Below are 15311 nucleotides of genomic sequence, written 5' to 3' on the forward strand. Positions count from 1 at the left end.
TCAAAACTTGATGATTGTTTTCTGCTCCAAATTCAAGGCTGCGATTTCTTCTTGGAGGGCGTCATGGGGATTTCAAGTTCCTCCCACCTCCCGGCTACGCTCCATGCTATGAAGCGGTACTGCCGAGGGACCGCTTGCGAATTGAACCCATCAAGCAGTATAAACATGACTTTGAAGGCGTTCGTAACCTGCTTGGTCCAACTCAGTCTCTTTCACATACATCCTTCACTCCATGCCCCGTGGACACGATTCAGGTATAATTCCACTTCATCTGCTTTCATATTGATAATTTATGTTGCGCTAATGTTGTTACTCTTTCAGATTGTGCTTCCTCCTCATTTGGAGCGCATTCGAGAGAAGCTGGCAGAAAACAGCCATGAGCTCTGGGCTGTTACTCGCATCGAACAAGGGTGGACTTATGGACCTGTGAGTATTTTTAGTGGGTCCTGATTTTTCTGAATATATTGTTTTGAGCAGTAATGATTTTCTAAAACACATTTCTGCCACCTTCATCTATTTAAGTTTCGTGATGACAACAAGAAGCTGCACCCTTGCCTGGTAGATTTCCAGAGCCTGCCTGAACCAGAGAAGAACTACAATTTAGCAATGTCCGGAGAAACTCTGAAGTAAGTCACAGTCTTCACTTCAGTGACGACACTGGAGAATTTGCCTGTTTCTGATTTCTCATTGATTCATTTCAAAGAACGCTGCTGGCACTAGGCTGTCATGTCGGGATGGGGGATGAAAAGGCTGAGGAGAATCTCAAAAAGATCAAACTCGCGAAAACGTGAGTAGCAAAACATTCACACGTTCAGATACTTTTTTGATTGCATTGTAAATATCCTTCTGGACTCTTTCTGACCAGCAAACATTGTCTCTCAGTTACATGCAGACTAACGGATACAAACCAGCCCCTTTGGACCTCAACCATGTAAAGCTGACTCCTAATCAAAACACTCTTGTGGAGAGACTGGCTGAAAATGGGCATAATGTGTGGGCAAGAGACAGAGTTCGCCAGGGCTGGACATACAGTATTGTGCAGGTACTCTTGGTTATAGAAGTCACTATTGCCAACAGTAATATGCTTGTGTGTGCACTTTCATGAATGGAGATTGCATTTTTTTTGCTATATTTAATACTGTTTGTTTGAATAGGATATAATGAACAAACGCAACCCCCGTCTGGTTCCTTACAACCTACTGGATGAAAAGACCAAAAAGACCAACAGAGATACAGTTTGTGCAGCTGTTCGCACACTAATTGGATATGGCTACAACATAGAACCACCTGATCAGGAGAGCAGTAAGTTTCTACTTTTGGTTTGTTCTTTGTGTTTTCATAAACTATTTGTTTAAAAAAGAACTCCCCCCCCCAAAAAAAACCCCAAAAACAACAACCCCAAAACAAAACAATTTTATCAAATCAAAATGTTATTACATTATTTGTTGTATTTCTGTAGGTGACCAGGGACCAGGAGGCTTACGTGGAGATAAAATCAGAGTGTTCAGAGCTGAGAAATCTTATGCTGTCACACAGGGGAAGTGGTACTTTGAGTTTGAGGCTTCCACAGTTGGAGAGATGAGAGTTGGTTGGGCAAGGCCAAGTGTTCGTGCAGACACTGAACTTGGTGCTGATGAGTTGGCTTATGTCTTCAATGGTTTTAAGGTGGGAGAGACAACTAATTCATGGCCCTGTGAGCGATGACAAACCCTCTGTGATCCCATAATATAATTATGTATTTGTTTTCAGGCTCAACGTTGGCACATTGGCAGTGAGCCATTCGGTCGTCAGTGGCAATCTGGTGATGTGGTGGGTTGTATGATTGACCTGACAGAGATGAACATCATGTTTACACTCAATGGAGAAATGTTGATCAGTGACTCGGGCTCGGAGATGGCCTTTAAGGACATTGAGATAGGAGAAGGTAAGTAGATGAACAAGTGACAGCTGGGGAAGTTCAATACATTTGGATATGCGTTTCTGATGCACTTTCACATGCCTGCATTTATTGAACATCTCCAGGCTTCATACCTGTGTGCAGTCTGGGCCTGTCGCAAGTTGGCAGGATCAACCTGGGTCAGAATGTGAGCAGTCTTCGTTACTTCACCATCTGTGGCCTGCAGGAGGGATTTGAACCCTTCGCCATTAACATGAAGAGAGACATTACAATGTGGTTCAGCAAGAGCCTTCCACAGTACATAGCTGCACCTACTGATCATCCTCACATTGAGGTATTGTGTATTATATTTTACAAAGTCATGTCCAGTTATTTCTCTGTCACGAATGATGATTGATTTACTAGATCAGCATCTGATCCCTTTTGTTTCTGGTCTAGATTTCTCGTGTTGACGGTACAGTGGAAACGGCACCCTGCCTTAAAGTGACCCACAAGACCTTTGGATCCCAGAACGCCAACACAGATCTGCTGTTCTTCAGACTCAGCATGCCTGTCGAGTTTCATGAGACGTTCAAGGTCCCAGCGGGGACCACACTACTCACTCGTGCTCTGACCATTCCTGAGGATGAGGTAGTGGAGGTGGACCCAGACTCTGACTTTGAAATACTGAAAAAATCAGCAACTCGTAAAGAGCAGGAGGAGGAGAAGAAAGAACCTTCTGTACCAAAGGAGACTCCTGCCATTAAAAATGGAGAGAATGAGAAGGACGCTTCAACTGAGAAAAGCAAGAAGAAAGGGTATGGGAATGAAGTGACTTGGAGGGAGGTTGTCTGGATTTTAAGACAACATATGTATTGTCACTTTTCAGATGTAATGATTTATGTGTTTGTTTGTAGTTTTCTTTTTAAGGCAAAGAAGGCAGCATTAATCACTCCTCCACCAGTCGTTCCAACTCTGCCTCGACTTGTGGAAGATGTGGTACCAGATGACAGGGATGATGTCGACATTATCCTCAATACTACGACAGTAAGACTAAAATTAATGATATGGTTATCATGTTGATGATGAAAAATACCTATTCAATTCCAACCAATTTTGTAAGTTTAGACTTTAACAGTATTATTTGGGGTTTCAGATTCATCTGGGCCTGACGCCACACTAATGCTTAATTCTCACCTTCCTCTTTCGTTTGCCAGTACTATTACTCAGTGCGAGTGTTTGCGGGACAGGAGCCAGGCGGCGTGTGGGTGGGATGGATCACGCCAGACTACCACCAGTACGACCCTCACTTTGATCTCAGCAAAGTGAGAAATGTAACAGTCACGGTTGGTGATGATAAAGGCAACATTCATGACAGGTAGGTAACCTTTGTTGTGAGAGCGCAAGCAGCTGTGCTTCTCATTTATCCAAATCCATTATTATGCATAGCAACTCGGACTCCTCGCTTTTTTGTCTCCTCTAGCATAAAACGCAGCAACTGCTACATGGTATGTGGAGGAGAGTTCAGCAGCTCTCAGCAAACCCGAGTCAGCCAGGAGGACTTTGTGATTGGCTGTCTTATTGATTTGGACACCGGCCTCATGACATTCACTGCAAATGGAAAAGAAATTAACACATTTTATCAGGTGAGACAGGCTTCAGTCTGTCATCCATGTTCTTCAGAAAGCGCTGATCATTTACTGCATTTGTGTTACGTTGTACTCTTATAGGTGGAGCCAAACACAAAACTGTTCCCAGCTGTCTTTGTCCTGCCGTCCAGTCAGAACATGATCCAGTTTGAACTTGGAAAACTAAAGGTCAGTTACCAAGAATGACTCTGTTTATTCTCCACCAATTTATACAGACTGAGACTGGTTATTAGCAAGTATGTTAAGTATCTTGACTAATACATTTGTCATGCACTCCTCCTGCTAGAACATCATGCCTATCTCAGCTGCCATGTTCCGCAGCGAACGGAAAAACCCTGTCCCGCAGTGCCCTCCACGACTAGACATCCAGATGTTAACCCCGGTCATCTGGAGCCGAATGCCCAACAACTTCTTGGCTCCAGAGACGAAACGCATCAGTGAGAGACTGGGCTGGATGGTGCAGTGTCAGGAGCCACTGACCATGATGGCCCTTCACATATCAGAGGAGAACAGGTTGGCGCTGAATTGCACCACATTTGTTCAGCATGTTGTTGGGAAGTACACCGTTTTAGCTTTCTTCACCAAAAATGTACCCATTGATTTTCAGGTGCATTGACATCCTGGAACTGTCTGAACGAATGGACCTGCTGAAGTTCCACTACCATACTCTTAAGCTGTATGGTTCAGTCTGCGCTCTTGGAAACAACCGTGTGGCGCATGCATTATGTAGCCATGTAGACGAGTCCCAGCTTTTCTACGCCATAGAGAACACTTACTTACCTGGACCGATGAGAAGTGGCTTCTACGACCTGCTCATCAGCATGCACCTGGAGTCGGCTAAAAGAAATCGCCTGGGAACCAACAAGGAATTCATCGTCCCAATGACAGACGAAACGCGCAGCATCACTCTGTACACTGAAAGATCCCACGCTTTACCTGGAGTTGGCCTCACTACTTGTCTGCGTCCCAAACTTCATTTCTCCTCTGTAGGGTTTGTGGGAACAGATCAAGATATTTATACGCTGAGTCCAGTCATTCCCTTACAGGTGAGAAGATTTGGAATTCTGAAGACTTTTTACACATTCATTTGGTTCGGTACACTTTAGCTCTGTGCATTTAAAGGCAGAAAAAAAATATGACAAGTCATATAGTTACAACAGCTGCTCATATGACTCCACTCATTGAATCCACTGATAGTCACTTATTTGCGCATTTTCTTGTATTTCCAGGTGCTGAAGACCAAGGCCCTAAACATGCTGATTGAAGCAGTGCAAGATGGTGGCCAAGCCATGAGAGATCCTGTAGGAGGCAGTGTTGAATTTCATTTTGTTCCAATCCTAAAGCTCATCAGTACACTTCTAATAATGGGTGTGTTTGATGACGAAGATGTCACACACATCCTGAAGATGATCGAGCCCACAGTATTTAGTGTCAAGAAACCAGAGGAGCCGGATGAGGAGAGCGAACAAGCAATCGAAGAGAAGGACCCTAAAGCACCTCAAAAAGAAGCTGTGGTCGAAGGAGAAGAGCTAGAAGATGCCGGGGAGGAAGAAGAGGAGTTTGAGGATGACGGGTTAGGTGAGGAGGAGGAGGAAGAGGAGGTGGAGGAGGAAATGGAACCAGAAGAGGCAATAGAGACAGCTCTACTTGTGCCTCAAGAGGTAACTGCGGAGGAGAAAGACCCAGTAAATGGTGAAAAAGGAGCCGAGGAAACAGAGAAAGAGTTAAAGCATGTAGATTCATGTGGAGAAGCTAAAGAACATGTAGAGCAAGGGCTTTTCCAAATGAAGCTGCCAGAGTCTGTAAAGCTACAGGTATGAGTATTGAAAAAGGCCATTTATCAGTGATGCAACTGGTGTCCAATGTATATGGTTAATGGTTGAGTTTGTTTTTGTCCTACAGATGTGTACTTTGCTGCAGTACTTCTGTGACTGTGAGCTACGTCACAGAGTGGAAGCCATCACTGCCTTTTCAGATCAGTTTGTCAGCCAGATACAGTCCAACCAGAGGCAACGCTACAATGAACTCATGCTGGCTTTCACCATGAGCGCTGCCGAGACTGCCCGGAAGACCCGGGAATTTCGCTCTCCACCACAGGAGCAGGTATACATGCAGAAAAATGTGCATGGAGGGAGTGGTGCAACTTTTCTAAACATGGTTTTGTATCTTGAAATTAAATTGCTATAAAGAACATTTTCATAAACAAAACCCAGTCTTGCTTTAATGTATCTTACTGTTGTGTAGGTCAACATGCTCATGAACTTCAAGAACTGTATAGAGGATGAGGAGTGCCCCATTCCTGATGAAGTCCGTGAATCTCTGCTGGCTTTTCACAATGCTTTGTTAGCACACTGTGGTTAGTTTTCACCAACAGTATCAAGCTTGTGGTTATTAGGATTTTAAATTTACGGTTCACATGAGAAGCATACCTGGAAGTAGCAATGATTTAATTTAAAGTTCATTCTCAGGTGTTCATATTGAAGAGGAAGAACAAGAAGAAGAGGTGGATAATTCTCTCCGTGGACGACTGGTTCGTTTGCTGGAAAAAGTAAAAACATTCCGTGAGAAGAAGGTTGAAGTGGAAGTTGAACCACAGGAAGACAAAAAACCAAGTGAGCGCCTACATAATACATTGTAAAATCAGTTTGGCCATATTGGATGAGGAAGTGATGTTCTCTAGGTCCTCGTTGAAGCAGAATCTCCTCAGCTAAATGTCGTTCTAGTCATTTCTTCAGTTTACAAACGTGGCTTCATTGTTATACAGTTCTCTTTGCTGTCTCACTCAGTGTTATTCTTCATGCAAAAGGTACATTGCAGGAGCTGATTTCACACTCTACAATCCACTGGGCCCAGGAATCCTTTATCCAGAACCCTGAGCTAGTGCGCATGATGTTCAGCCTCCTTCACAGACAGTATGACGGGCTGGGAGAGCTCATGCGTGCGCTTCCCAAGGCCTACACCATCAATGCAGTGTCGATTCAGGATACCATGGACCTACTGGAGTGTTTGGGCCAAATCCGCTCACTCCTCATTGTACAGATGGGTCCTGAAGAGGAGAGACTTATGATTCAAAGCATTGGGTTAATATTCTATTTACAGTATCTTCACTTCCTTGTTTTGAAGTGATTTCTTTCATGATTTCATGGGGTAGAAACTAACGTGACATTTTTCTTTATTAGGAACATCATGAGTAACAAAGTTTTTTATCAGCATCCCAACTTGATGCGAGCCCTGGGCATGCATGAAACTGTCATGGAGGTCATGGTTAATGTGTTGGGAGGAGGAGACTCAAAGGTACATTTATTCCAATACAATTAGCAGTATTGTAAGTTTCAATCTACAAATTGAAATTTTTTTTTTCATGTTGCCATTAATAAGCAGACACAATCAAAGAGCAGGATGAATCTGTAACTCCAGTTTGATATCTGAAATGTGTTTTTTTTTTTCAACAGGAGATTAGATTCCCTCGAGTGGTGACAAACTGTTGTCGTTTCCTCTGCTATTTCTGCCGCATCAGTCGTCAAAATCAGCGATCGATGTTTGACCACCTCAGTTACCTGCTTCAGAACAGTGGAATCGGCCTTGGTGATTAAGTGTTGATTATCACCTTGAACTTGACATAATTCTTGATCTCTTTCCATGTTATAAAGCTGGATGTAATGTGCTACTCCTCAGGCATGCGTGGCTCCACCCCCTTGGATGTGGCTGCAGCATCTTGTATCGACAATAATGAGCTTGCACTCGCTCTCCAAGAACAGGATCTGGAAATGGTATAATACAACTAAAAAAAAGAAGATCAAAACATATATTGTACATATTCTTTCATCACTTCTGTACATTCTCATATTCCCAGGTGGTGAAGTATTTAGCAGGATGTGGACTTCAGAGCTGCCCAATGCTCCTTGCTAAAGGCTACCCCGACATTGGCTGGAATCCATGTGGTGGAGAGAAATACCTTGATTTCCTTCGTTTTGCTGTGTTTGTTAATGGTCAGTTGCTTCACAATTTGAATTTTTGTTTTTGTGCACGCACCGTTTCTGTCTACTGATATTCGACTTGGTTTTTTTTTAAATTGTTGTATAGGAGAAAGCGTAGAAGAGAATGCCAATGTGGTGGTACGTCTTCTCATCCGGAGACCTGAGTGCTTCGGTCCAGCCCTGAGAGGGGAAGGTGGTAATGGTCTGCTGGCTGCAATAGAAGAGGCCATCAAGATATCAGAGGATCCTGCAAGGGATGGTCCTAGCGTGAAAAAAGACAGACGTTTTCCCATGTAAGCGATGTTGACTGTTTTTCATAGTTCTTCCTTCTCTGACTTCCTGCTTGAAATCCTGCAACATTCTTCACTGACAGGTTTGGAGGAGAGGAGCAGCATGAGGAGAACAGGGTGCACCTGGGAAACGCCATCATGTCCTTTTATTCTGCTCTCATTGACCTGCTGGGACGCTGCGCTCCAGAGATGCATGTACGTGAGCTGATGACGAGTTATTTCACAGGGATTTGTCCAACAATTGTGGTCACATGAAACTAAACTAAGTTTTTGGCTCTACAGTTGATCCAGGCTGGTAAGGGTGAGGCTCTGAGGATCAGGGCCATCTTGAGGTCTCTGGTCCCAATTGAGGATCTGGTGGGAGTCATCAGTCTTCCTGTTCAGATTCCTGCATTTGGAAAAGGTAAATACTTGAAGGTCATACTGAATTTGTTTTGGTAGTTTTAGTGAGTGTTTGTTTATTGAATCAATAAAATATTTTATCAGTGTCTGGACCTGTGTGCAGGTCACTTAATCATTATTTGCATCATGTTACTCATTGTTTCTAAATGTTTCCTCCATGTTGCTTTCAGACAACAGCATCATAGAACCAAAGATGTCGGCCAGTTTCGTACCAGATCACAAGGCTCCCATGGTGCTGTTCCTGGACAGAGTGTATGGCATTGACAACCAGGATTTCTTGCTTCATGTGCTGGAAGTTGGCTTTTTGCCTGACATGAGGGCTGCTGCCTCCCTGGACACGGTGGGCTTAACATATTTTGTCTATAGTCTTTTGACAGAAGTGCAAAGAAAGTATTTAATTGTTGTGATCTCTCATCAACAGGCTGCTTTCAGCACCACAGAGATGGCCCTTGCTTTGAATCGCTACTTGTGTTCTGCTGTGTTGCCGCTCATCACAAAGTGTGCCCCACTGTTTGCTGGCAGTGACCACCGAGCCATAATGATTGACTCCATGTTGCACACGATCTACCGGCTGTCTCGTGGACGAGCCTTCACGAAGGCCCAAAGAGACATTATTGAAGAGTGCCTCATGGCTTTGTGCAAGTGAGGTTATCACCATCAACAACCCCTTTATGTCTTTTGATATTGGAAGATCAATTGTAAAAAAAATGTCATTTTCTTTTCAGACATCTTCGTCCATCTATGCTTCAGCACCTGTTACGACGGCTGGTGTTTGATGTGCCAATTTTGAATGAGTATGCGAAAATGCCACTGAAGGTATGATGACTTTGAAACAGAATTTAAATGAGAACCAGTTTTGCGCAACAAGTGTTCAATAATATTCAGTTTTCTTGTTAAACTTTGATTTTCTTGTGCAGCTTTTGACCAATCACTATGAGCGGTGTTGGAAATATTACTGCCTCCCAAATGGCTGGGCCAACTTTGGCGTCGCCTCAGAAGAGGAACTGCATCTGACTCGGAAACTATTCTGGGGGATCTTTGAATCACTCGCACACAAGGTGGAGTGCCTGCACTGTGACATATTCTTTTCAAGTTCATCAGATGAGCACTGTTGCCATGGTTTTCTTTTTTGTTCGGCTTCCAGAAATTCGATCCAGAAATCTTCAAGATTTCAATGCCATGTATCTGTGCCATTGCTGGAGCCATTCCTCCTGACTATGTGGATGCCAGCTACTCCTCCAAAACAGAGAAAAAAGCATCAGTGGATGCAGAGGGAAACTTTGATCCTAAGCCGGTAGAGACCACAAAGTAAGAGTTTTATTTTCTCATATTTCAAGTTAATATAAATGTATCTTGAAAAAAGTTTGGTCAATGTTTAGATTTGTAATCTGACTTTGATCCTTCGTCCACCCATAGCACCATCATCCCTGAAAGGTTGGATCCCTTCATGAACAGATATGCTGAATATACTCATGATAAATGGGCCTTTGAGAAGGTAGAACTTAATCTTTATGCTCATTGTACTCACCCAGAATTGTATAATATGTAGAGTTAATTTATATTGTTGTATGTTTCAGATTCAGAATAACTGGTCATATGGTGAGGTGCTGGATGAAAATGCAAAAACCCATCCAATGCTCAGGCCCTACAAAACCTTTTCAGAGAAGGTCGGTACAAGTACATGCTCTCATGAAACTCTTAACTTCCACTTCATTTTTTTTCTGCTTCTGATCACACTCACCTTTTCTCAAGGACAAAGAAATCTACCGTTGGCCAATCAAAGAGTCCATCAAGGCCATGCTTGCCTGGGAATGGAACATTGAAAAAGCCAGAGAGGAAGAGGAGTCAGAGAAGAAGAAAGCCGCATCACGAAAGATCTCCCAGACTGCTCAGGTTTGAGCTGTTGAATATCATTATTATTATTATTATTACGGTCATATTTATGGTTCAAAATATGAAAATGTCTTTGTTTTAGGCAACCTACGACCCAAGCCATGGCTACAGTCCGCAGCCCATTGATATCGCACACATGGCTCTTTCAAGAGACCTGCATGTATGGCAACAAAATCAGAATTTCTACAATAATATTTTTAAAGCTGAGTGTGTGATCCGAATTTATAGCCACTATCTGTCCATAGTCCATGGCTGAGCAATTGGCAGAGAATTACCACAACACCTGGGGACGGAAGAAGAAGATGGAGCTGCAAGCCAAAGGTTGGATATGAGTTGTCGAGATGAAAATAATAGAGGATGAGAACTTTGGCCTTTTCCCACCATTTTGATTGTTCTTCTGTTTGTGTAGGAGGTGGGACTCATCCTCTGCTGGTGCCCTATGACACCCTGACTGCAAAAGAAAAGGCACGAGACAGAGAGAAGGCTTACGAGCTGCTCAAGTTCCTGCAGCTTAATGGCTATGCAGTCACAAGGTAAGTTCTAAAGAAGATTTCGCTGATCTTTTTACATTTAATTTGCAGGTTTTCACTTGATTTATATTAAATATGCTCATTTCAGGTGTGTGTATATTATATTGTATCTGTTTGGATCTCTTACTGTATATTTTTAGCAGGCACAAAGCTCAAGGCAGTCAAAACAGAGGGACCGGTAAAAAGCTGAGTTTTAAAAATTTAGTTAAAAACAAAATGGTAACGAAAAATAATCTGGGTTGGATTTGGGGGCCTTTCTATATGGAGTAGCCACGTTTACACTGCGTTTTAGGAAGGATTTTCTCCTGGTGCTCCATTTCACTCTCATATTACCAAGTCATGCATTTGATTTGATTTAATGGACTATTTTGCCTGAATGTAACTGTCTGTCACTTTGCCTTTGCCCTGTGATGGACGAGCAACCTGTAGAGGATATACCTTGACTTTCCCAGAGTCTGCTGTCAGATGTTAGATGATGCAGTATATGAGATGGATGGAAGGATGGATGTCACCAAAGTATAATCCACAGATAACAAGCTAACCATCTGGTTGACTTTAGGGGCCTTAAAGACATGGAGTCTGACATATCGTCCATCGAGAAGAGATTCGCTTACGGTTTCCTTCAGAAGCTGCTGAAGTGGATGGAAATCGCGCAGGAGTTCATTGCTCATCTTGGTATTGCAGAGCGCAGATGGAAAAACAGATGTCTTAACATTGTGTCACATTATGTGTTTCCCATCTCATTGTGATATTGTTCTAAAGCATTTCACAATATATTTTACAGAGGCTGTGGTAAGCAGCGGGCGAGTGGAAAAGTCTCCGCATGAGCAGGAAATCAAATTCTTTGCAAAGGTGAGGCTGGGATGGTAACAATATTGAATACCAAATCTATTATTTTAGTTACTCTAACTTCAAAAACCTCTGACATGCTCCTTCATAGATCCTGATGCCTCTGATCAACCAGTACTTCAAAAATCACTGCCTGTACTTCTTATCGACTCCTGCAAAAGTTCTGGGTAGTGGTGGTCATTCTTCTAATAAGGAGAAGGAGATGATTGCAAGGTGATCTCTCACTTCTGGACACACAAGATCTTATAACATATTTAACTGTGTGCACTTTTTATACATCATGTTTTCCTTCCTTTTAAGTGTTTTTTTCTTCTTGCTTTGCCCTTCACACCTTTCTTTCTCACTCTAGTATCTTCTGTAAAATGTCTGCTTTGGTGAGGCACAGAGTTTCTCTCTTTGGTAAGATGCTCTTTTCACTCTTTTCTTTGTTTCTATACTACATTCTCTCTTATGTGCTTTCACCTTTCAGGTTGAAGCTACTTTCTCTGGTTTATAGCCATACACTCTGCAGGGATTTTCAATTTTGAGAAACTCACATTATAGCAAATCTGTTCTTACTCATGCAGGAACTGATGCTTCGGCGATCGTTAACTGCCTTCACATCTTGGCACGGTCACTGGATGCAAGGTTGAACACTCTTGATAACACTTGAAAACCTTTATTTTTTTTAAAGTATGAGAGCTTGTAAACTTTCTAATTTACCTTTCTAGAACAGTGATGAAGTCAGGCCCAGAGATTGTGAAAGCAGGGCTGCGCTCGTTCTTTGAAAGTGCTGCTGACGACATCGAGAAGATGGTGGAAAATCTCAAACTGGGGAAAGTATCTAAAGGCAATCAGGTGCATAGTGTTGGAAATGGCCTTCATTATTATGATGCCACCACACTGGATCTGGAATATCTCTAATCACTTGCCGTATCTTTCGTTTTAAGCAAGTGAAAGGTGTCTCTCAGAACATTAACTACACCACCATCGCCCTTCTCCCCGTGCTCACCTCCCTCTTCGATCACATCGCTCAGCACCAGTTTGGAGACGACGTCATGCGTAAGTTCCTCCTCATGAATTTAATTTCTGCTGCTCATTTGGTATCAGACTGACAATATTGTACCTTCCTATGTTTGCTCTGTTGGTTGCACGCAGTGGACGATCTACAGATGTCATGCTATCGCATCATGTGCAGCATTTACTCCCTCGGCACAGTCAAAAATCCACATGTGGAGAGGTAGCTCCACATTGACACACCTCAGAAACTTCACATTTCCGAAGAAGTGGATTATTTGGAATTTGTTGAGTTTTAAATGTACTTTTCTTTAAATTTACAGACAGAGACCCGCTCTTGGAGAGTGTTTGGCTCATCTTGCTGCAGCTATGCCAGTAGCTTACTTAGAGCCTCATTTGAATGAATTCAATGCCTTTTCCGTCTACACCACGAAGACACCCAGGGAGCGAGCCAGTGAGTACAGCACATTTCTTCATATTTGTCAAAAAACAAATCTTGTTTGGATCTTCTCTGACATTTTTTCTTGTGAATCTTTTAAGTCTTGGGCCTTCCTAATGAGGTCCAGGAGTTATGTCCAGATATTCCTGAGCTGGATATTCTGCTGAAGGAGATCGGAGACTTGGCAGAGTCAGGGGCTCGTTACACTGAAATGCCCCATGTGATTGAAATCACCCTGCCCATGCTGTGTAACTATCTGCCACGCTGGTGGGAGAGGGGACCTGAAAACTTCCCTGAAATGGAAGGCCGAGTCTGCACCGACGTTACATCTGAACACCTCAATCAGCTCCTGGGCAGCATCATGAAAATTGTAGTGAACAACCTGGGCATTGATGAGGCCTCCTGGATGAAGAGGCTGGCTGGTGAGCTCTGTTTTGTACTCGTGTTATTCACGGGTCACCTTGTATTCTTCAGGAACCTTATATGCGAGTGATCATTTTATTTTTCTGCCAGTGTTTTCACAACCGATCGTCAGCAGAGCGAAGCCAGAAATGCTGAAGTCGCACTTCATCCCAACAATGGAGAAGCTGAAGAAACGCACTTCGAAGGTGGTTGCTGAGGAAGACCATTTGCGGATGGAGGGGAAATCAGAGGGAGATGAGGAAGATGGGACTATACGTGATGAGTTTGCTGTCCTCTGCCGAGACCTATATGCCCTCTACCCTCTACTCATCCGCTATGTGGACAACAACAGGTACACTAAATTAACTTCATCATGTTTAAAGTGTGTACCTCAGAGCCTCAAGGTCAACTGTTTTGCTCTAGGGCGCGTTGGCTGACCTGTCCTGACCCAGATGCAGAAGAGCTTTTCCGAATGGTTGGAGAGGTCTTTATTTTCTGGTCCAAATCTCATGTGAGTTTCATCTATTTGGCATTTAAATGCAACAGTTTACAAAGTTTCACACTGCTTACTTTGCGTTTCTTCTTTCTTTGTCTTTCAGAATTTCAAGCGAGAGGAGCAGAACTTCGTGGTGATGAATGAGATCAATAACATGTCGTTCCTCACTGCTGACAGCAAGAGTAAAATGAGCAAGGTGAGTGAGTGGCTGGCAGAGCCAATGATGCTGGTATAGTGTCAAAACTCAAATCAGGCTGTTTTAGGATTCTTGCAGGTGTGTGTTTACCACCTGCACCTGTTTGTAGGCCTTTTTTTCCCAGTTTTTTGGTATGATTTCAGCGCGAGTTTTTTTTTTTTTTTTTTACATTTTACATTGCCTCTCGCTTCAACTACTCCAAAATAGTGTTTTATAAATGCTACATCATGCCGAGGTGACTGGTTCTTGGAAATAAAAAGGGTAATTGATGCTCTCATGAAGCAGTTAAGACATAATGGCACTTGCCCACAACTTTCAACAGGAACTGCATTTACAAATATATTTTTCACTACCTCAGTGTGTATTTATTTTTGATTTTGTACATCTTTTACAAAATATTTGCCCGTTTAAGCACAGTGAATTCAGCAGTCACATTCTCAGGTGTAATTTTGAATCACACATTTGAGAACAACAGCAGTTCTGTTAACGTTATTCTCTCTTTGGTTGTCCGTTGTCCTCTTCTTTTGGTTTGCGGCTGGGTTTCCAGGGCGGGGACACAGAGGTTAGACTTTGTTTCTGCACGACCGCTGTGCTGACCGCATGGCACCTCACTGTGGGGGGAGCTTTTCATCAACCTCTCCAACACACTGGCACATCTGATCCACACACTAGTAGCACATCAACAAAAACACATTTACACACGAGGACACTCGCAGACGTAAAGACCCAAACATGACTTTCAATGAGTGACACAAGAAAATGTATTTACGTACACTTTCTGAACTTAGACATGCTTATGCTTGGACATAAATACTTTGAAGTCTATTACAAGTGAAACACAACGAGGCTGAGAATTTGGGATTGTTATAATTTTGCAAAAATATAAAAAAAATACCAGAAGCTTCCTCACAGGAACAAAGCAATTATGCAAGAGTCTCTTTACCAACATGCAGCCACTGACTTAATCAGTGTTTAAACAAAACTATTGATTTATCCTTAATTCTTACTAAAGTATACATAAAGAAATACAGTAATAAAAGTGCTTTGGGGAAAGACACATCATTCTCACATAGAATCACCGGACGAATGGGAAAGCCCTGGCTGGGGGAGGGGGGGCATCCTCAGTCCTGCCAGTGTGTGAGGGGGGGAGTCTGGAGGCGCTTGATGAAAGTACTCAGCTGTAGAGTTGGGCTCATGGCACTGGGCTTTACACAATACCCAAGGTGATGGTGAGAGCGCAGTGCCATCATCCTGTCACTGAGTTTGCTCTTCTTTGATCATAGCTGAGTTGGAGACTTTTAGTTTGCCTTTTGTCT

The 15311-nt window shown here is 42.9% G+C and overlaps 1 protein-coding gene across 5 annotated transcripts in view; it reads left to right on the plus strand.

Annotated features, from left to right (window-relative positions):
• Nucleotides 1-15311, plus strand: part of LOC308139434 (ryanodine receptor 1-like) — a gene marked incomplete at its 3' end in the record, with an annotated part of 44567 nt that overhangs the window by 8364 nt on the left and 20892 nt on the right. For 3 of the 5 annotated variants that reach the window (XM_080508884.1, XM_080508886.1, XM_080508887.1), the window contains exons 21-73: nucleotides 38-254; nucleotides 322-426; nucleotides 523-626; nucleotides 704-787; nucleotides 883-1042; nucleotides 1155-1302; nucleotides 1460-1665; nucleotides 1750-1924; nucleotides 2023-2231; nucleotides 2336-2694; nucleotides 2794-2923; nucleotides 3094-3254; nucleotides 3360-3522; nucleotides 3607-3693; nucleotides 3812-4038; nucleotides 4133-4571; nucleotides 4755-5339; nucleotides 5428-5628; nucleotides 5770-5881; nucleotides 5994-6137; nucleotides 6332-6605; nucleotides 6705-6819; nucleotides 6978-7110; nucleotides 7201-7295; nucleotides 7379-7514; nucleotides 7609-7795; nucleotides 7876-7987; nucleotides 8075-8195; nucleotides 8365-8534; nucleotides 8616-8836; nucleotides 8920-9010; nucleotides 9112-9252; nucleotides 9339-9502; nucleotides 9611-9689; nucleotides 9772-9861; nucleotides 9947-10087; nucleotides 10170-10247; nucleotides 10333-10408; nucleotides 10497-10620; nucleotides 11177-11292; nucleotides 11402-11469; nucleotides 11558-11679; nucleotides 11816-11865; nucleotides 12033-12093; nucleotides 12177-12303; nucleotides 12396-12507; nucleotides 12604-12685; nucleotides 12786-12916; nucleotides 13003-13323; nucleotides 13415-13655; nucleotides 13727-13814; nucleotides 13903-13995; nucleotides 14543-14557. In XM_080508884.1, the coding sequence (XP_080365010.1) occupies nucleotides 38-254; nucleotides 322-426; nucleotides 523-626; nucleotides 704-787; nucleotides 883-1042; nucleotides 1155-1302; nucleotides 1460-1665; nucleotides 1750-1924; nucleotides 2023-2231; nucleotides 2336-2694; nucleotides 2794-2923; nucleotides 3094-3254; nucleotides 3360-3522; nucleotides 3607-3693; nucleotides 3812-4038; nucleotides 4133-4571; nucleotides 4755-5339; nucleotides 5428-5628; nucleotides 5770-5881; nucleotides 5994-6137; nucleotides 6332-6605; nucleotides 6705-6819; nucleotides 6978-7110; nucleotides 7201-7295; nucleotides 7379-7514; nucleotides 7609-7795; nucleotides 7876-7987; nucleotides 8075-8195; nucleotides 8365-8534; nucleotides 8616-8836; nucleotides 8920-9010; nucleotides 9112-9252; nucleotides 9339-9502; nucleotides 9611-9689; nucleotides 9772-9861; nucleotides 9947-10087; nucleotides 10170-10247; nucleotides 10333-10408; nucleotides 10497-10620; nucleotides 11177-11292; nucleotides 11402-11469; nucleotides 11558-11679; nucleotides 11816-11865; nucleotides 12033-12093; nucleotides 12177-12303; nucleotides 12396-12507; nucleotides 12604-12685; nucleotides 12786-12916; nucleotides 13003-13323; nucleotides 13415-13655; nucleotides 13727-13814; nucleotides 13903-13995; nucleotides 14543-14557 (8191 nt within the window). The remainder of the gene's footprint in view (nucleotides 1-37; nucleotides 255-321; nucleotides 427-522; nucleotides 627-703; nucleotides 788-882; nucleotides 1043-1154; nucleotides 1303-1459; nucleotides 1666-1749; nucleotides 1925-2022; nucleotides 2232-2335; nucleotides 2695-2793; nucleotides 2924-3093; nucleotides 3255-3359; nucleotides 3523-3606; nucleotides 3694-3811; nucleotides 4039-4132; nucleotides 4572-4754; nucleotides 5340-5427; nucleotides 5629-5769; nucleotides 5882-5993; nucleotides 6138-6331; nucleotides 6606-6704; nucleotides 6820-6977; nucleotides 7111-7200; nucleotides 7296-7378; nucleotides 7515-7608; nucleotides 7796-7875; nucleotides 7988-8074; nucleotides 8196-8364; nucleotides 8535-8615; nucleotides 8837-8919; nucleotides 9011-9111; nucleotides 9253-9338; nucleotides 9503-9610; nucleotides 9690-9771; nucleotides 9862-9946; nucleotides 10088-10169; nucleotides 10248-10332; nucleotides 10409-10496; nucleotides 10621-11176; nucleotides 11293-11401; nucleotides 11470-11557; nucleotides 11680-11815; nucleotides 11866-12032; nucleotides 12094-12176; nucleotides 12304-12395; nucleotides 12508-12603; nucleotides 12686-12785; nucleotides 12917-13002; nucleotides 13324-13414; nucleotides 13656-13726; nucleotides 13815-13902; nucleotides 13996-14542; nucleotides 14558-15311) is intronic. The other 2 variants (XM_080508883.1, XM_080508885.1) reach the window with 1 other exon arrangement.

Source organism: Blennius ocellaris (genome assembly GCF_963422515.1).
Source record: "Blennius ocellaris genome assembly, chromosome: 14".
Taxonomy (NCBI): Eukaryota; Metazoa; Chordata; class Actinopteri; order Blenniiformes; family Blenniidae; genus Blennius; species Blennius ocellaris.